The sequence below is a fragment of the Thunnus albacares genome, chromosome 23 (genome assembly GCF_914725855.1).
Source record: "Thunnus albacares chromosome 23, fThuAlb1.1, whole genome shotgun sequence".
Lineage (NCBI taxonomy): Eukaryota > Metazoa > Chordata > Actinopteri > Scombriformes > Scombridae > Thunnus > Thunnus albacares.
In genome coordinates, this window is record NC_058128.1 from 9,327,415 (window position 1) to 9,349,465 (window position 22,051).

Consider the following 22,051-nt stretch of genomic DNA (forward strand, 5'->3'; position numbering starts at 1 on the left):
GCCGTGACAGCAGCACAATAGCAGGACCTTGAAACTAAAACAGCTATATTTACTCCTGCTTTTCCTACTGTAACTTAATGTCAGTACTAAGTTTTAGTACCCTACTTTTACTGCAAAAAGTGTAAAGTCACACAACTGATAAAGGTGTAGATATGTCCAACATAATGGTAGTTGCTAATAATTCTGGGTAAATTTCACCTAGATAAATCTAAATTGACTGGCTCAAAACCCTGCGCTCATCATTTTATTGTCAGATTAAAGCAGTAAGGCGCCTTAATTAAAGAACTGATAAGTAAATAATCCATCCATCTAGAGGATCGCGGGGGAGCTGGAGCCAATCTCAGCTGACATTGAGCGAGAGGCGGGGTACATCCTGGACCAGTCACCAGTCAATCACAGGGCGGACATATAGTATACAGACACAGACAACCATTCACACTCACACCTATGGGCAATTTAGAGTAATCAATTAACCTAAGCTGCATGTTTCTGGTCTGTGGGAGGAAGTTGGAGTACAGGGAGAACATGCAAACTCCAAACAGAAAGGCCCCAGCTGCCCAATGGGTTCAAACCCAGAACCTTCTTGCTGTGAGATGACAGTAGTGCTGACCACTGCACCACTGTGCCGCCCTAACAAACAAACAAATAAAAATATGACAAAGTGGAAAGTTCTTCTGCTGAGAGAAACCACCAAACATACTGTAGAATCATCAGGGAGATGCCAATCAAGCACACAGCTCTGAGAAGAGGTTTAATCAGGTAAATAAGTGAACACACCTGTGTGTACGACCCTTAACAGGTTTCAGCTTCAAATGAGATGAGATTTTCAGCTTCTCCCTTTTTATTAGATCACTGTTCATTAAATATACAATTGAGTTTTGGTCTGTTGGTAAATATTATATAAATGGATTAATATATATTATAACTAATGCATTAGAATCAGCTGATTGAGGTGCAGCTAATTTTTAATTTTCTATATTAACATTATGTTTAACTTTATATTCTGTTGTAGTTTCATCTGTAACATGAAGTCATGGTGTGTTAAGAGCTCATCAAATACTTATATGTAAAATCTAAATCTGCAAAGGAGCTTCAAAGTACATACAGTGGAGTAAAAAGTACATTTGCCTCGGACTTATAGGATATATTGGATTGTAATGAAGTAGAAAGTACATCAAAATTTTACTATATTGCAGTACTTGAGTTAATATATTTAGTTACATTCCACTCCTGTTTGAAAATGCCATCCTCGTTTTTGGGAACTAAAAAAGTTTACAGATTATTTGCTTCATCAGGGGAAAATCAACAAAATACTACATAATAAAAATGCTCATTAGTTGCAACACTATCAGCTACATGTCTGGTTTCCTTCTTTTTTGCCTGATTTCCTCGATTCAGAATCTGCTTTTATTACTTCATAGATCTGAATGAGATTCAGTAGAAATGGGATACGGAGGCTGCAGATGAAGCACTTGTAGGCAGCAGCACATCGCCTCCTTTTAAAATCCAATTAAGCAGCAGGAGTGAAGCCATCAGGCAGGTCCCAGCATGCACTGGGCGCAGTGGAGAGGAGGGGGGCGTGTCTGCTTCTCAGGCTGTCAGTGGACCAAACCGACCACATTAAAAAAAAATCAGTCAGCTTCTGCCTTCATTCTCCTCTCACCCTCCTCTGACATGACAGGGACACTATTTTAGGATCTCACCTGTTTCCAAACTCATCCAGCAGCAGTACCGGGGCCAGCCGTGAGATGTGCGCATGTGCGTGTTTGATAGAATAAGTTTATGATCTGAAAGTAGCAACAACTGGAACAGCTGGTGGACACGAGTTTGACTTTTTCAAAAAGAGCCCTAACAAAGGCATCGCCTCCTGTTGGTGCTGTAGCATCGTCATCCACGCCCAGACTATACAGTGAGTCTGTGAGTCAAGACACACACAGTCACAGCCGGAAGTAGGCGGTTTTGCTTTCACAATATAAGCTTCGACTACAGTACCTGAGTGCTACTGTATCTTCACATCAAGACAGTTTAATATAATTATTAGTAGAGTATAGTTATATCTAGAGGACTTTATTAATCCCATTATTAAGTTGTAAGTATTGGATACTCTGTAGTTGCAAAAACAGCTGCAGAATATCCAAAATATATAATTATTTAGGCAAAATAATATTATATTTTGTGAGTTGGGTGTTTTATGAGTGAGTTTATAGTAATTTTCTATGATTATGATCTGATTTTTGGATGTTTTTTGTTTTTAAACCTGAATTTCTTTAATTTTTTGGTTTGGTTTGTGGACCACAGTCTTAACATATTTAGAAGTAAAACATACATTGTTGATGTTTTCACAGTCCACCAAAATGTGTCAAGACAGAAACAAGCATTCTACACTTGACATAAGGAAACATTATAAAATAATGACACCAGAAAACTGAATCACATGAACAAACGTTTGATACATATTTTTCAAGAAGAAATCTTGAATTCAGATGGCTGGTATCAGGCTATTGTTTTATAGTTATCTTTATTATTTCTGTCAGGATTAAGTTATCGTCTTGTTTACTTTTATTATTTTACAGCTTTACAGTTATGAAACAAGTCATCAAGACTACCATGTAACAAATTTTTACTTGTTTTTTGTTCCTGGGTAGTAAGTGTTGTTTCCTAATTGCTTATGCCTAAAAAGGATAGAAAATGGCTATTATCCCCTTCGAACTTTGTGATCAGGACAGTGAAAATTTGAAATTTACCTATTTCCAATGGGAAAACGGGCTGATTTGCACATTTTCATTTACATAAAGTCAGAAAAAACAACCCAGAACAGACAAACCAAACACTGGCTCTAGAGAGGGCCTTTCGTGTTTCTGCAACCTCATCGCTAGATACCACTAAATCTTACATACTGCACCTTTAAAGCAACGACGGCAACAAGTTGCAACATCCGGTGGTTGAAACCGTTTTACTTTGAAAGCTACAACCGGACGTGTGGTGTTGAATCCCGGCTAACTTCACAGCTGAGTGTCAGCGACACAGAAAAGCACCGGTCAGTGCGGGAGGTTCAGGGGAGAGAGGTGGAGAGTACAGCGGGACTGGAGAGCCTCTTCTGCGGGCGGACAGGGTTTCACCTCCCGCTTGTTATCAACAGGAGCTTCAGACCGGAGCGGAGCCTCCGTCAGGATAGTGAAGGAGTTTGTGTTGTTCTTTTTTTTGTGAACCGGGGGTTTCTCTTCACTTCACACTTAACGGTGAGGGGATTCGCTTTGGAGCCTCCGGTTCTCCCCGTTGCGCTTGTTTGCGCTGAGGTTACACCGGGGAGCCGTGCGCGTCAGCGGGTTAATACTAGAGGAGATTACGGAGCCGTGCGTGTGAATGGACTGAGGTTATAAGGCACCAGGGGGGAGCCGTGCACGTCAAAAACCTGCTCTGCAGCATCAGTAACACCTATTACAGCGTGAAGCGGCAGCAGCATGCAGTGAGAGGAATCCTTTCAGATGCTTTCCCACACTAGACAGTGAAAGAGGAGGGCACAGGAGGAGGAGGAAGAGGAGAGGGGATATATGGGAGATTTGTTGGGTTTTCATCACCCCGTCGTTGCAAACTTGTGTCCGGGATGGGGAAGGAGCAGGAGCTGCTGGAAGCCGCCCGGACTGGGAATGTCGCCCTGGTGGAGAAATTGTTGAGTGGGAAGAAGGGGATACTGGGCTCAGGCTCCGGCTCCATCCCTCTGCCCAACCTACTGAGGTAAGAAACCTCTCTGGTATCTCTGATTCTGCTCCCCGTGACCGCTACACTGTCCGGGGAGCCCCTCTGGGTGCAGGAGGGGATTCCTTGGGGGGTCCCCATGCGGCAAAATTAGATATAATTTAGTTTCATTATTGGTCATTGCACCAGAGATGAGCTCAGGAGCCACTACCCCACACACAGGTTCATTCATCCCAGCTGCAGCAGTATAGACAATATATTCAGTGCTGTATCTTCCCCATATGGTGTCCCTGAGACAAAAACCTTATAAAATGAGGTGATTAAGAGCTTTGACTTGCTGGGTTGCAACATGCTGCCTGACAGAGCAAGGAAAGGAAGTCTGTTATGCAAAGTCAAGAGAGTTATGTGAGGCAAAGTGCACTTTAAGGCTGATTGTGTGTTGCAGGCTGCAGGCCAGATATACATAAAGCACATATCTCATAAAGACAGTATTTCAGGACTGGTGGGGGGGGAAGCCACCGCACACTCGAGCTCAAAAGAACACACAGTACCTTCAGCTTCACCATTCTGACAGTTGTCAAAATGTTGATTTCTGGGACATGAGGAGGAGGCAGAGTGATGCTTGGATGATGGAAGCATTCGTGAGTGTCTTTTTGCTTGTTTCCTGTGCAAGGAGTCACAGAATCACCAGTCTTTATTTATTTATAGTCACCTTACTGGCATTTCACTGGTATTCTTGTATCACTAAATTGGTCCTATGGGGACTTTACTGGTGTTTTTGTGTTGCATTGTGTGTTCACACGACGGTTGGAAGGCCTGGTATACAGGATGTCCAAATTCATTCATGTGCATTTTTCTCAGAAAATCAGACCCAGACCACAAGATAATTAAGAAATACGGATTTCCTTAGAAAAGTGATGTGGATTCGTCTGCTTCTTGATATTTAAAAACATTTGCATCATCGCTTCTGGTTTCTTTTGTGAGCATGAGGAGGAAATGTTGGTCTATGTCATCATCAGATTAACAAGCGGCAAAAACGGTCACGGACTTTAGATTTCCCCTTCTGAAATGAGTTCCAAAAATATTTGAAACTGCAGAGTATCATACCTAAAATTAGATCAAATTGATTGTCTTCTTTCATTACAGTCTTTCAAAAAAATGTTTTAAAATCATCTCAGAAATTTGTAAAAGATTAAAAATCTTAATATTGGAGGTCAACAGCTACTTTTCATCCTGAGCTAGAACCTCAAAGGAACCACAATAGTCATGTCTGCGAGAACAACTTGCTGCTGAGTTGGTTATTGTCCCCTCCTCCCGCCCCTGCAGCCTCTCCTCCTCTTTGCTGAAGATGATGCTGAGCCAGGTGATTAGGAGATCAAAGGCAGGGTGGGTGTCCGGGTGGAGTACAGCCTCGGGGCCCTTGAGCAGAGCGTCTCACAACCAGGTTGAGGTCACACACTGGCAGGGAGAATGCCAACCAATCGTATACTGAGGGGTTCACAAACTGGAGACCTCTGGGGTCTCCTACGGGGGCCTTAAAGGGCAAAGATTCAACTCCTTTAAAATAAAGAGCTTAATTTAAATACTATTTAAGAGTGAATGTATTAAAATGCAGTTTCTGATCAGCGTCTTGTCCGTGCGAATGGAGAAAGGATCCTGCAGTTTTGAGTGAGTTGGCACACCTGCAGCTGCACAGTGCCAGGAAATACATGTTCAGATGCAACAACAAATGCAGTCTATTTTCTAACATTACAGTTGTTGTTGAGTATTTGCAGCCATCTGGCCTCCTCCATTAATACTGTCAGTCAAAGTTCACAGTGTCGGACAATAACCTCCATGTTTCTGTGAGTCACCTCTGTTTATGACACCTGTAGTTTGTGTTGTGTTTGACTGATTGTTGTTTAGTTGTGTCTGAATCTTTCTCTTCTTCTTTTTCTACACATGAATTTCCTCTCTGAGATAATTAAAGTTGACATAAATGGTGGAAGGGATCATGGAAGCTTCTTCCTCATTGGTCTTTGTTTGGTGGTTCCCAATTAATCTTTATATTAAAAGAGAAGTAGGCTAGCCACATACATCCCAGTTCCACACTGTATACTTGTTGTACTAAACAGGGCTGCAACTAGTGATTATTTTCATTATTGATTAATCTGTTGATTATTTTCTTGATTAATCGATTAGTTGTTTGGTCTATAGGATGTCAGAAAATGGTGAAAAATGTTGATAAATGTTTCCCAAAGCCCAAGATGCAACCTAAAATGTCTTGTTTTGTCCACAACCCAAAAATATTCAGTTTATTATCAGAGAGGACTGAAGAAACCAGAAAATGTTCACATTTAAGAAACTTGAACCAGAGAATTTTAGCATTTTTTCTTAAAAAATTACTCAAAATGATAAATTGATCATCTAAATACTTGGCAATTCATTAGCTGTCTATTGACTAATCAATTAATTGACTAATTGTTGCAGCACTAGTGCTAAATACTGTTTGTTACGATGTTTTTGTAAGTTTAAAATGCTAATTGAAGTTAACAAAGAAAGACAAACAGATCACTCAAAAGCGTTTTTTAGTCTGCACACTGACTTTTTTGAGTATATTTTATGTTGTCACTTTTCCAGTATGTAGTATATGTTACTACATGACTATTTTGGGACGAACATTGACCTGCCAGTGTGGTGGATAGCCTTCTGTGATTTTGCAAAGATATTCGGTTCATTATATGAAAAAAAGAAGCATCAAATAGTCGCTTTTGAGAAGTTGGAACCAGTGAAACTTTGGCATTTTTACTTGACAAATGACTGAAATGATTAATCGATTATCAAAATAGTTTCTGATTATTTTTCTGACTATCAACTAATCAATTAATCATCTAATCGTTGCAGCTCTACTTATGATTAGAGTCTCACTGAAACACACTTCCTGATTCGATGTTTGTCCTTCATGCTTTGAATCTGTGTTGATTAAAGGGACTTAATGGAAACTAGAAATCCAACTTGCCACTGTATGTATCTCATCTCACACACCCCAAAACTGTAAACACTGTGTCGCATAATATGTTTGCTTTACAAATTAGAATTTAATTGAATTTATTGAAGGACACAGAACACAGAACACTGAATTAATGTGAAGCTCACCGACGAGATTAAAAAGCGACACAACAAAGTTTCTCTCAGCGGAAAGAATGTCGCAGCTGTGAGAAATTAAGTTACAGTAGCTGAAACTTTTGAGAAATCCAAAATAGAAAGAAACTCTAAAACCAGGCTGAGTTGAAGGGTGATGTTGAGGTCATTCAGATGCATCATGGGTGGAAATACTTGTGTAGGTTTTGGCGTTGTCAGTGAGTTATGTCTACTGTGTTACACACACTTGGCTTTTATTGGGTCAAGACACTGGCTCATGAGGAGATGTCTGTAAAACACTGGGTGGGCCGCACACATCTGTCCATCTGTGTGTGTGTGTGTTAATGTTAATGTGTGTGCCTGTGAGTGACCAGAAGTGTGACACACCTCCCAATGTATTTGTACATTAGCAGATTGAGTGAGTCAACAGGTAGGTCACAGCGGAGGAGTGTGTGCAAGCTAATGTTCTCCGGGAATCAATGCATAGTTTCCCATCTTAAGGCCTCTGAGCCATTCATAGCATTCCTAAGTCATGAGGTTCCTCTTTTCACTGAAAGTATCGCACTAAACAGCCAACTGGGACGTGAACATGGACGCGCACCACACACACACACACACATACACACATATACTCTATATACTCTTTATACTCACACACACACATGAGTACAGGATGTAGAGAAGATGATCCTCTTGCTGTAATGCTGCAGTTTTTTGTGGTGTGGAGCACTGCACACGAACACACACACACACACACACCGGCGCGCACACACACACACAGTGAGTGGAAAATCAATACTGGATGATCTCATTGCTGTTTAATGGGTCATACTCTCTTGTAGATGACCTGTACTGTACATGATGACTGAGCTTTACAGGAAAATAAAATCAAACACTTCCCTAAAATGATTTGACATAGTTACCCACATATCCAGCTTTTACTGTAGTTGGATGTCAGGGTGTATTTTGCTTTTTTTGTGACGTATATTTCTACTGATGTAGCTGATAGATAACGACAGTGGGATATATCCAGAGGCTATAATGTTGTTTTAAAGGAAGGAAATTTTCCTGCGAGATACCAATATGTGAGATAACATCATCTATAAATGTCAGATGTTTCCATCTGTCCCTCTGAGCTTCTTTGTAGAGCATTCATATAACAACAACCATCATCTGAGAAGCAGCCAGAGACACAAAGTTCTTGATAAACAGAAACCTTAATAGACCAGAAGGTATTGCAACTTGAACACATGGTGGTAAATTCCCATTCAAAGGTCAAACAAGTTTTACGCACATTTCTGAGAATTCAATTAAATAAAATGTGAATCTGTACACGTTTGAACATGTTGTATGTTAGGTGAAAATACTCAAGAAGATGTGACGGTGTTACGTAATTAAATAAGTCTGGTTCATCATAGCATTGTATTCTTGCTTTGTATTTAAAGGACCAGTGTGTAGGATTTAGTGGCGTCTAGTGGTGACGTTGCAGATTGCTACCAACTGAATGCACCTCCCCTTCCAAGTGTTTAGGAGAACCTACTGTGGTCGCAAAACTCACGAAAAACGCGAAAGACCCTCTCTAGAGCCACTGTTTGGTTTGTCCGTTCTGGGCTACTGTAGAAACATGGCGACACAACATGGCAGCCTCCGAGGAAGAGGACCTGCTCCCTATGTAGATATAAAGGGGTCATTCTAAGGTAATGAAAACACAACAGTTCTTGTTTTCGGGTGATTTTACAGTAATTAAAACAATACTTATAAATATTACATTCCATTTCTGCCAAGTCCGTTCCCCTAGATGCCACTAAATTCTACACACTGCACCTTTAAGATGTATTTTAACAAGAGAATCTGCCTTTTTCTCTCCTGGCACCAATTCCAATACCTCATCTCATGCTATCTGCCGATAATGAGCACCACACTGACCAAATTTTAAGTACATAAATTTTAAATGAGCATACTTCGCTATGTGGAACTTATTAGGAAAATTTTTATGTAAGATAACAGGAAGCCAGGGATCCCTGAGGCACTAAAAATTTAGTTGGCAGCTTGCCGTGACTGAATGAATGCAACTGATAGCAGAAACACTGAGTTGTATAATGACATTGATGAAGAAACTCAACCCGTCTGGCTGATACCTGATCCACCTAATAAGGTCAGTATTGGCACACCCCTAATTGAAATGAAATTTTCTCTCTGATCATCGTCAACTGTGCAGCATTTTAACAGCCGCCATCTGGTCAGCTTTGATTGCATCTTCTTTTTATTGATATGGCAAGTTGTCCTTCTCTGTTTTAGCTTATTTGCAATATTCCAGCTTTTTAAAATTTGTTTTAAACTTCTTTTGTTTCCACTTTGATCTTTACATACAAATAGCAAGTATGTGTAAAAACAGGTGGTGACAACCTCAGGCATAAAATGCACAAAATCACAAACTCATCTGGAGCAGCCAGGAACAGTCATGGGAAATTTAGTGCATTAGTATTGTTTGTGATTTCATCATAAAAAAATCTCCTGCAACACATTAAGCATTCAAAAATTTGATAGTTTTTAACCCTTTACCACCCTTCCTTCTTTTAGTGGTCAGCATGAATAATAAATGTTTGATTGTTAGACTCTTGCAATAAATTAGGACATAAAGTTTTCAACAGTATTATTGTATAGCCAAACTGCTTTGACGTTAGGAAAACAACACATTTTTCACCAGAGTAGAATGAAAAGAGAAGAATCTGATCTATTGATTCATATATTATATGCAAATATTAATTCCATTTTTCATAGTACTAGCAGTCCTTGAAAGTTCCCCATTGTGCTAGTGATCTAGTGATGAAAGGATAACAGTGTTAAAGTATATGAACGCAGATTTTTCCTGTAAGCAGCTTTTCATACAGACTAATATTAACAGCGAGGATGAAATTGTGATAACAGTCCGTCATCATGCACGTCGCGCCCTGTGTTGCGTCTTACGGACAAAATGAGGATAGATGCGTGCGCCGTGCCTGTGTGTGACAACATACTGACTGTGATGAAGTGATGGTGATTGAAAGCTGATACACACAAAGGGAATGACTCATGATACGGCAGATGGCGGCTGATCCCTCTTCTCGCTCTCGTTCAGGGGAAAGCCCGTCTTGTTTTTTGTTTGTGTGTGTGTGTGTGTGTGGCTAGGTGTGTTTAACGCCCTCCTCCTTTGCAAACAAACAACCTTGAAGTGGAGAGAAGTGACTCCCAGTGGAGACACACGCTCCTGTATGGACTCTGTTTTAATTGGCATCCTCACAGGCGGTCGTTTTCTTTCTGATATCTTCTCCTGCTTGTGTTGGAGGCTTTTTAACTGCTTGCTGTCTTTGTTGCTCACAGCATGGGGCTCTGTGTGTGTGTGTGTGTGTGTGTGTGTGTGTATGTGTGTGTGTGGAGTGACTGTGTCATCCAATGAGGATGAACCGCGAAAGAGAAACCTGCAAGACTCTTGTTGATTTTTCTCAAGTTGTTTCACAGCCACAACACTTAAAGCTGTTTTTCCGGAAACAGAAAATCAGACAACCAAAACTGAGTCTGGCCGGCTGCCTCTTTGTGTGTGTGTGTGTATGTGTGTGTTTTTGTGAGTCCAAGTGTGTGACATAACCAATGTCCTTGCATAACCACTGGCAACTTGTGTGAGAGTGTGTATGCGTGCGTGTGTGTGTGTGTGTGTGATGGAAGAGCAGTTTGGGAGGGCTGATGGGGGAATCCAGGAGCTCCATGTGGACTCTGAAACTGGGTCAAAGGTTAACTGTGGAGAACGCAAATCATATTAAGGAATGGATTAAGACGGACACACACAATTTAAGAACATCTGTGTGTGACCTGTTATTGCTCCATTCATAAGAAGTGGGCGATGGGTAAAAATCTTATGTAATTTTATATTTTAACAATAGCAATATACTGTGGTTAGCGCTGCACCTAATAATTTAATGGTTAAAATGTCAGAAAATTCCCCCTAAAAATGCCTTTTATAATTTCTCAGAGAAAAAGGTGACATCTTCAAATGTCTTATTTTGTCTGATCAACAGTTCAAAACCCAAAATATTCATCATCACGACGCCAGCTCACCAGCTAGCTCACAGATTTGATGCTTGGTAGAGTGTTTGTGAAATCTACAGCAGTTTTAATGTCCTGCTAGGAGGCTCACCTGCTGCACATAATGTTAAACTGACAGCTGGGCTGCAGGTAAACGCCACCGTTTAGCGGTTAGCTCACCTGCTAACTGGTAGCTCTAACTTCTGTTGTGCTGCAAGCTAGCATGTTGTCAGCTCGTGTCGGTGCCTTTTTTTTTTAACAAAGCATATCCTGCTAGTTATCTGAAATCACACACTTAACGCTTTTACACAACATCAACTGTTTGCTTTTCAGTTGTTGGAGTAGTTTGGTTGTACTGTTAGTTTGGTTTCTCACTGCAGTATCCATTTCAAACAAGGCCAAATAGACTGTCACTACTTTTTAATGCAGTTTTGCACACCTGCTCTTATTTATTTATGGAATTGTTTGTGTTTTAAAGTAATTTTATGTGAGTCTTTAAAGGGTGTATGTTTTTATAATGTTTGTGAGCCCCTAACCTAAGACACATTTCTATCATGTGATAGACAATAAAGTTTTTTGAATCTTGAATCTTGAGTACTGTTCAGTAACTTGCAAAATAGTCTTACAAACCAACATGAAGAAGAATCATGATAGAGTTGCGGATCGTGATCCTGCCTGATATTTTTGGCCGCCCATAGTTATGCTAAAGAATGAATCTTCTAGCTCAGGTCCAATTGATTGTAACAAAGTTTTAAAGACCTGGAAAGTAAAGTGTTTAAAAAGTAACTTAACACCAGGCTGAAAAGTTTCACACACACAGCATCACTGATGGATGTGGTGAGAAGTTTGCTTTAACCACACCTAACATTGACTACGTTTACATGCACAAAATATTCCTGTTTTTGCCCTTATTCCAACAAAGACAATATTCCTCCTAAGCTGTTTACATGGCTAATGAGAATGAATATTCCACTAATATTCCCGTTTACATGCAGATGATTTTCAGGGTTGCTCCAGTGGGAACGGGAATCACAAGATCTCCACAGGCAGTGAAGTAAACATAATGAGCTGCTGCCTGATATTTAAGTGATATTGATATGACTGATTATATAACATTATACTTACAGGCACATCCATTTCCTAGGTTGTCCCATGATGTTTACAACACTGCTGAGTGTTTTTGGTGCATCACACCGATTCGTCACTGTCAGTCAGGATAATAACCAAACCCTCGATCCCCATTGTGAAGAAGGGTGCACTCTGTTTTTCCAGCCCGCCCTGAACAGCTCTCCACTCTCCTCTCAATCCTCTCCTCTGTCTGCCTTCCTGCTCCAGTATATGTCATTTTGTCTGCGCAGGGGTAAACAGACAAGAGGGGCGTGTGTCACAAACTGTGGTAAAAACCCCAATTGAGACACATATTCCGAATGCGCTGTACACATGTCCAAAGAATGCTCCTAAAACCAGAATAATACCAGCATATCCCACATGTCTTAATCGGAAAATGCTACATTTGGAATAAGGCCTAATTAGGAATATCCAAAGGGAATATGCTGTTTACATGACAAGTAACAAATTCAGAATATTGTCATGATGGGTGTGGTCAGGATTGTGCTTTTTTCACATTTAATGATGATGTACAAGACTACATTGGTACATCACTGCAGCAAAGTGAGAGGTTTAACCACTGGCAAAGATGAGGTTTTCAGGGAGTCTTTAAGTAATTGAATATTACATCATGTTATTAATGTTTTATTGATTTATTGGCCAGTTCTATGTCTCACTGTTTTTTGTTTTATTATGAATTTTACAAAAAAAACCCTTTATAAAAGAAGCAAATCCATTTAAAACATATTTTTAGTCACATTTTATGTTCCCAAACAGTCAAAAATTATGTTTCCTGCTGCAAGAAGAACATTTTTGTAGTAGGTTACAGTGAACATGGTCATTTTCAGACGAGGACAGCTTGGAAACCTCATCCAGTGATGGAAAGTGAAGAGAAAAATTTGGAAAAAATGCACAAAAACCCCCCAAAATAAATGGTTTATCTCTTGAGTATTGCGCAATGCACTATGAATGGTATTTCTTTGGCTATTGCTAGATATCTATTGTTTTTTTCTGTTTCTCTCAAGATTTTTAATGTTAAGATAAGTACTGATAGTCCTGGAACACACTGGATTTTTTTTATAGGTACATAATGTGCACTGTTGGATTCATTCAGTGATCATTTTTTTTCTTAAGTTCGGGTTTAACAGTGGCGTCAGTGCATTGAGTTTGTCTGGAGCCAGACTGATCGGGAGGGGATGAAGGTGTGAAGTTGTGTGTATGTGTGTGTGTGTGTGTGCATGTATGTGTGTGTGTCTGTGTATGTGTGTGTGTCTGTGTGTGTGTGTGTGTGTGTGTGTGTGTGTGTGTGTCTGTGTGTGTGTGTGTGTGTCTGTGTGAGTGATCAAACTCAGAGGCTTCTTACATCTCCATTAGGGTGTGGGCCAAGCTCTGTTGCAGCATGCTGCCAAGAAACTGAGACCTCCATACTCGCCAAAGCACACACACATGCCGCACACACACACACACACACACACACACACACACTTTCCCTCTCTCTCTCTTGCACTCTAAGCCTTTGTCTCTTTTTGTTTCTCTCTCAATCTAAATCTTTGTTTTTTGTCTGAGTCTCCAATCTCTCCTTGACTCTCTGTCTCTCTCTCCTCCCTTCATCCCTCCATCTGGTGCCCTGGATTCTCTGTCAATATCTCCTTCCTCTGGCTTCCTCTCCATCACTCACTTCACTCTACAATCTCTCTCCTCCCTCTATTCGTCTCCAGAGATGGACGATCCAGCCTCCCTACTGTCGCTCTTTATCGTTTTCTCCTCCCTCCGCTCCCTACTTTCCTCTATCTTATCAAAACCTTCCCTCTCCTCTCTCTCTTTCTGTCTCTCTCTTGCATCTCACACCACACTACATCTGTTATCACCATGTGGGAGCATCATTTACCAGTCGTGCCTCTGGGCGTGACACCGGTGTTGGTTGACGGTGGCAAATGGGGAATTCGGGGAATCCACAGCTCTTCTGAGAACTGCTCTCCCTTTACAACCACAGCCTGAGATTTATTAGTGTTGGCCAGGTCGTGCCTTCTGTTAGAAGAGGAAATATGACAGTGCTGATGTCCCAGAAGAGGAGTAATGTAGTAGTAAATATATGTGTGTGAGGTATGACCTCCAGTTGTCAATCACAAACACACACAAAAGCCAGACTCAATTTGTTATTTCCAAAAGGATCATTTGCAATATCTGTAACTTTCTGAGACCAGAAATCCCCCATTCATTCCCACCAGGCCAGATGTGCAGAGGTGAGAAATAGGGCTGCAAATTACAATTATTTTTTATGATTAATTAAGTTGCAGATTATATTTTTGATTAATTGATTAATTTTTGGTCTTAAAAACATCAAAAAATATGGAAAATGTCTTGTTTTGGCCGATCAACTGTCCAAAATCCAAAAAATATTCAATTAATTAAAATGTAAGACAAGTAAAAGCAACAAGTTTTCACATATTAGAAACTGGAACCATCAAATGTTTGGCATTTCTGATTGAAAAATGATGATTAAATGATTATCAAAATAGTTGCTGATTAATTTTCTGTCAATTAACTAATCAATTAATCGACTAATCGTTGCAAGCTCTAGTGTGAAAGTAAGCAGAGAGTTGAACTTCTTTCTCAAGCTCCTTTTTTTCATTTATTACACAACTGTTTTTGGCATTTTTTGTGTTCACCCTCTCTACACTATGACGATTGAGGTACGCTAATCTCATTGCTTCATCTCTGTGAACAGCAAAAACCATATACTTCTTCAAAAATAGAACAAGTTGGGCCACGTTTGGTGGTCTTGGTCAGCCCAGGCTGTGGCCAGTAGACAGTATTGCTGCCAGATTTGGCCTTGATATGGAGATGCTGACTTGGCGGTGAGAATTAGCTACGGTTAGCTGTACTTGGGCCAGTTTGGGCTCTGTCCTTGGAGTTTTGGCACATTGTTCATTAAGAGCCTGGTAACAAGATGTGCTAGATTTATGTTGTTTGGCCAAGTATTTTTGGTCACCTTGGTGATTTCTTTGTTTTTTTTTCCCATAGAAGACTTTAGATTGTGTATAAAGGAGGTAAATATACACTTCATTTTACATTTAAAAGGTGGACAAAGTGGATTTAAGCACCTTATCATCCATTTTTGACCTCCCAACCTCCACCCATTGGTCTGTGGGTTTGGTCATGGTCCATTTTCTCATTTGTAATCATACACTTACACCATACACGATTTAACATACTTTACAGGGATATATACACAAATGTGTTTAGCTGAAAAACTACAAACTATGTAAACTGTTAATCTAAGTGTTAATGATACATTATATCAATAAATAAACCACTATTAGAAACCACTTAGTGTAGTGCCAGATGGATTTTTTTTTTTTTTTTGCACAAAACAACAGATTTCTTGAACATTTTCACTCTGACTCAGTTATTCTTAACAGATAAGACACTTGAAATGCTTCTATAAGTGGTTTTATAAGTAAAATATAACGTAGTAAAATCAGTGTTGATCAGCTGATTGCGTAAGTCTGCGATGAAAGACGTAATTCATGCTGTTTATCGGCTAAATCCATCACCAGGAGAGTGTTGCTGGGAATTTCTTGTTAATTTAATTCTCTCATGACTTTCCCCTTTGTTTGCGTCAGCGTAAGTAGATTTTGCACACTTCCTGTTCTGGTCATGTCATGTTTGGTCCTGAAGACGCAAACATGTTGACACTGAGTGGAGGAGACACAGAGGCAACATGCAGCCAGAGGACGATGGAGAGGTGTGACGTCCAGTCTGTCACACTAATCTACAAGTCTGTGACCCCACATGACACCGCAAGTGTTGTGGAGACACACACACACATTCCACCCGGCTCCCCGTCCTCTGATAGATGGCGGTAGTTAATGAAGCGCTGCTTTTGAAGTAGATAAGATGTGGAGTGAAGAGGGCTAGAAAATGCTAATGCCATTATGTGGTTAGGGCAAAGGCTACGCTGGAAGGCATTGGAGGGAAGTTATGCATGTAAGTGTAAGTGTGTGATTCATGAGGCTGGACCCATGTGGGCTTTTGAAGTCTGATTCTGATATCTTTTGGAGTGAAACTGACAAGGCTGTGTTTTTTGTGCCCATATTCAGTATTTTTGAGTTTGGCCTTTTTCATGCCAAAAAAGCTCCCAGTTTTACATTTCACCAGAATCTTCTTCCTGTCATTTAGGCCACAAAACTCACAAAATAATAGGCTACTTCTATAACCACCACTACTGCTTCTGCTCCAAATATTAATGGTGATACCACACATCCTTACAGTCCTGTTGTTGTATCTAAATATCACATTAAAACCAATCAATTTAATGGATTTGTTTTTCAAACTAGGCCTTAATTATTGTAGTTTTTTCCCTCTTTCTTATGGGTTATGTTACATTTTAATAACTAGCTTATTTGATTTAGAGGTTGTGACACAAAGGCAAAGTGACAGTCATCATGTTGTGAGTTGTAAATTACTTTTGGCAACTGTGAGATGTGTCAGTGGATGTTAGAAAGGAGGCCTTCAGAGGTAGAAAGGGAGAATGTCAGAAAGGCTCAATGCACATCCACAAAGCTACAGCATGCAGTGATATTTTAGATAATATTGTGGTTCCAATTTTGCGGCAACAGTTTGGATAAAGGCTCTGTCTTGTTTAAACATGACAGTGCCCCCCTGTGCACAAAGCCAGGTTCATAAATAGTTTGATGTGCAATAAGCTGTCTTGCCCAACGTCTTGACCTCAACCCCATCCAACACCTTCAAGATAAGCAAGAACGCCAGCTGTGAGCCAGGCCTCATCGCCCAACATTAGTGTCCAACCTCATTAATGCTGTTGTGGCTGAATGTGAGCAGATTCCTGTAGCCAGGTTCTATATCAGCAGATTAATACTGATGGTTTTAGGGATATTCAACAATCATATATGGGTGTCCACGTACTTTTATCCATGTAGCGTATACAGTCATGCCAGTCCATCATCTTTCCCTTCTCCACAACTGCTGTAGTATCTCGTCTTCACCATCCAGCTGCTGTGACACATGAATAAGAGAAACATTAAAGAGACACGAATGTGCATCATGAATACACATCAGCAGCATGCACAGACACGCACCGCCACACACATGAAATATACATGTGAGATAACATGCAAAATGAGGGAGGTGGACTGAGATAGAGAAGGCAAAAGGGAGCGATTTCAACCATATTGCACCGCATTGAACTAATTCACTGATAAAAAAAAAGATCCAGAAACTCTTTCATCATTAGTTTGTTCAAATATGGAGTTTTCCCAATTATGCTGCACTCCCTCAGTCTATTAGTGACACACACACACACAGCTAATCACCTCAGATTAGTGTGACTAAACACCTCCCCAGCCTGTCACAGAGACTCTACAAATATTAAAAACAAATTCAGAGTGTGTGTGTATGTTCTCTTGACATATGGATGCTTATGTAATTTGTCACCAGGTGTGTGGATAACAATGGCTGTGTGAGTGATGGAGCTGAAGGCTGGGTTTACAGTTTGTTTGTGTGTTTGAGTGTGTGTGATACTAGCATGAATCACTGCTTAAGTACAAATATGTCCTCCGGCAAGCTAAATCTAATTCTTACTCAGATCTGATTTCTAACAACAGACACAACCCCAGATTCTCATTGAACAGCAATGGTTAAGCTCACTAAAACAACCCCACCCACACTGGTTTCCTGCTTTACGGCTAAGCTTTTTAACATTTTTTTTTCATTGAGAAGATTGAGCTAATCAGGAATGATGTTACTGGTAAAGCTGTGTCTCTGTCCTCTGATCTCCTCACCCTCTACTTATTTCTCATACTGATTACCAAACCATCAGCCACCTTTTTCAGTTTGATCCAGTTAATCCAATCCCTCTCATATTGTCACTAGCTCCAAACCAACCACATGTGTTCTGGATCCCATCCCTGGCATCCTCATAAAAGTCTTGTTCACTGTGATAGGAAGCCCTCTTCCCGACATCATCACTAAATCCCTCAGTTCCGGTATCGTTCCCACTGCTTTTAAAACAGCCATGGTTACACCCTTATTAAAAAGACAAAACCTTGACACACAAACTCTAAACAATTATAGACTGATCTCACATTTCCCCTTTATGTCCAAGCTGTTAGAAAAGGTTGTTGTTAGCCAACACACTGCCCATCTATCCAGTAATAACCTTCTTGATGAGTTTCAGTCCGGTTTCACACCCAAACACTCTACCAAAACGGCACTGACTGAGGTAACTAACGACTTGTTAATTGCAATGGACTCTGATCTTTCATTTGCTTGATTTAAGTGACACTATGGATCACGACACCCTCCTACAACGTTTTGAGAACCTTTTTAGTATCAAGAAGCAGGCACTTTCTTGGTATCATTCATGCTTGAGTAATAGAACACAAAGCGCTGCATACAATAATACTATGTCTTCCTGTTTTAAGGTCAAATACGGTGTTCCACAGGGATCAGTACTCGGTCCACTTCTGTTTTGTATTTACTTGCTGCCTTTGGGTTACATTTTCAAAAAACACAACATAATGTATTTCTGATATGCTGATGACACACAAACCTATCTTCCTGTAACAGTCAACGATTCCTCCCAGCTGGTTAAATTAGATATGTGCTTGTCAGAAGTCCATCTTTGGATGTGCTATAATGTCCTGCATTTGATTGCACACAAGACCGAAATGTTGCTTGTTGGTCCAGCTAAATTCACATCACTTTTTCCAGATTTTTCCATTAATCTTGATAGCTGCATAATTTCTCAGACCCTTACAGTTAAGAATCTGGGAATAGTATTTGGTCCACCTCTTAAATTTGAGCCACACATCAAGTATATAACACAAACTGTCTTCTTCCACCTTTGTGAAATATTCCCCTTTTAATCAAATTCATATGCTGAAATCCTCATACATGCCTTCATAACATCTATAATAGACTACTGTAATTGCACTTTTCTCTGGCATACTTAAGACAGCAACTAAAGATCTCCAACTGGTCAAGAATGCAGCTGCCAGAGCCCTCACTAGGTCAAAAAAGTTGGATGATATAAGACTGGTACTGATGTCTTTGCATCGGCTACCGGTTCACGCAAGAGCTGATTTCAAAATCCTCCTTCTTACCTATAAGGCTTTAAATGGACTGGCTCCTTCATATATCTCCGGCTTTATTGCTTCATATACTTCATCACATCCTTTACCTTCCCTTGATGCCAGTTACTCAACTATTCTTTGATTTAATAAGAACTCTCTTGGTGTTCGAGCCTTTGCACGCCAAGCTCCACTTCTCTGGAATAATCTACCACTGCACATTCGGGAGGCAAGCTCTGCTGATACTTTCAAATCCAGGCTGAAAACACGTCTTTTTTTCTGTTTACTATGACCTCTCCTAATTTCACCTTGCCTGATATCGCACAGAATTGTCTACTCGTCACACTCAATTTCCAACAGAATCAGTCAACTCAACTTGGTGGAGTGGGCGGATTCAAAGGTCTGGACCCAGGCAAAATTTCACTAGCTGGGAGCCCAAATCATTGACTGTTTTCCTCCTTGACATGTCGCTACCCTAACCCTGTTACGGTTATATGATCTCTGTTTTTAAAATTACTAACCTCAACCTTGTTGTAATATTAACATTATAACCTGTGTATGTGTGTGATTGCAGGTGTATGTGTGTGTACTTTTACATGTAATATCCTTGTGCTTCTTTTCTCTGTTGTTTTTATTGACTCGTAAAATGTACATAGACTCTCTGATGATGTTTACTTTAAATAAAGTGAGGTTGAAGTTGATACCTGCAGCACAGTAGCAGGGCTATGATGGCCTCTGTGATTGATTCCCCACTCGTCTTCTCCTCCCCTGCACTGACAGCATGTGCAGAGCAACCAGGAAGTAAATTACCTTGAGTGTGACAGCCCTACAGCCTCCCACGGGATATACGTTTCCCAGCAGGCTTCGCTGATGCCAACAGATTGCCTCTTGTTGTCTGATTCTCTCACAATCTCACATGTGCACACAGAAGTGGTGCACTCAGTCTGTATAATATGTGCTTCAGGCGTGTAGATGCAGCATCGTGAAAATATACTGTGTGGAGGTAATGTATTCAGACACCCATATATACTCCATGTCTGCCCACACATCGCTGACACAACTCATACATGTATGATTTAGTAAGCCAGTAGCTACTCGGGCATCCTTATTTATAGTTCAGGTCATGTTGTCTCTCCTCTTCATCACTTCATTTGTTCAGATTGAATGTACAAAACAATTATATTCCTATGTGAAATTCCCTTTTATTTGCTAAAACCTATAGGATTATTGAAATATTATGTGTTCAAACAGTCAAAAATCTACAGCCATGCGAGGCTACTCAGCACAGTTTAGCTAAATGCTAACATGCTCATATGACAATGTTAACATGCTGGTGTTAGCATCTTTGGTACAATGTTTAGTTTAGCATTAGCATGCAAACATTTGCTGATTATTAGCACTAAACCCAAAGTACATCCTCTTCTTAAACTTCTTTTGTTGTTTTACATGTTAGCATTTTGTTCGCTTCACATACAAACTTAGCTTATTTGAGTATATTAGTGTTAATGTTGTGTATTAACTGCCAGTTGTTGATAATTCTGTTTTAACCACATGGCAGATATGGCTGTCAGAAACCAATAACTGATAACTATGACCCAAATTACAACTAGGAGGCTGATGTTAACAGTTTTTCTCACACAACTGCTTGTTAAATGTGAACGCAGCATTAATTTCAGGTATAAGAGAGTATAGAACAAATTGAAATTTTGAGCATATGATGGCAGTTAAGGAAAAGTTATTACAATTCTGTACCAAATGTCATGGTAATCCATCCAAAAGTCATCAAGACATGTGACATGAAACCAAAAAACAAACAAAACACAAAAGTCAGGAGATCACCAAAGACATTCATAATATGGGGACCTTGGATGTTTGTACAAAATTTGATGTTAATCCATTCAGTAGTTGTTGAGATATTTCAGTCTTGACCAAAGTGGTGGACTGACGGAGCAACATTTTCGCTGTCATTTTTGAGTTGTAAATGAAGACTGTTCCTGAGGTTCAAGCTGGGGTTAAGAGCAGAAGTTATTTTTATAACACAACTTGACTTTCATCCATCAAGATGAGTGGAGGTTAACTTTTCAAAATTTACTGTAGAGGCTGACCTGCAAATTCAAAAAGTTATATTAGTTTCTGGATGGGAAAAACTTTGAAGCTCAATATGTCCGACTTAAAATACTCTGAATGGAGCCTCATCCGGCGCCACAATTCACACCTCTCCTCCCGTACGTTTCTAACTCTATCACCAGCGTACTTTATCTTCTTGATAATGAGCCTCAATAACTGGGCGCTTTCCATAAGTCTACCTTGCTACAACCTCATCCTTCGTTTTCCAGTGTTCCCCTGGCCAGTGTGAAACTATGTGATGAATGAGTCTTTTTTAAAAAGATATCAAATATTCATCTGCCCCGAAACTCCTGAATGAAAAATTGAGAATATATCATCCACAGAGCGCTCATTTTACTTTTTCCCTACTCTCAAATTCAGAATTCACTTAGGCCTATCCCTGACAAGCATCGAGGCTCAGAAACCAGTCGGATATGAATTATCCTGCAGATTGTTTTATGCATGACGGTTAAGTGCGAGATTCCTTTGATTGATAGGAAGGCAAATCAGTATCCAAAAAAGCTGTCTTTGTCATGATTAGATTTGCCTGTGGTGCATTATTTTGGACCTTTACTAAGATTGGAGAGATGGGGAGAAAACAGGGAGGATGACAGGAAAGGAAGGAAAAAATTTAGTTTAATTGCTAATCCCATTTACAATTGGAAGGAATTAGTGAGAGATTAAATTAAAAAAAAAATCTAATGGGAAGAGGAGAAAAGAGTGAGAATGTTTGGAAAAAGAGTGTGTTTGTGTCTGTTGGGGGGAGGAGAAGGAATGATAGAAAGGTCTGCGTGTGAAGGTGTTGTGTGTCTGTGGCTTAAGGCTGTATATGATGCACATTCACACACCTGGCAACCCTGAGGGACAGG

The 22,051-nt window shown here is 40.1% G+C and overlaps 1 protein-coding gene across 4 annotated transcripts in view; it reads left to right on the forward strand.

Moving 5' to 3' along the window:
- Nucleotides 1-2,972: 2,972 nt before the first annotated feature.
- Nucleotides 2,973-22,051, forward strand: part of anks1b (ankyrin repeat and sterile alpha motif domain containing 1B) — a 236,357-nt gene continuing 217,278 nt past the window's right edge. For 2 of the 4 annotated variants that reach the window (XM_044343244.1, XM_044343245.1), the window contains exon 1: nt 2,983-3,735. In XM_044343244.1, the coding sequence (XP_044199179.1) occupies nt 3,605-3,735 (131 nt within the window). In that variant the 5' untranslated portion in view covers nt 2,983-3,604. Of the gene's footprint in view, nt 3,736-22,051 lie in introns of all 4 variants that reach the window. The other 2 variants (XM_044343243.1, XM_044343242.1) reach the window with 2 other exon arrangements.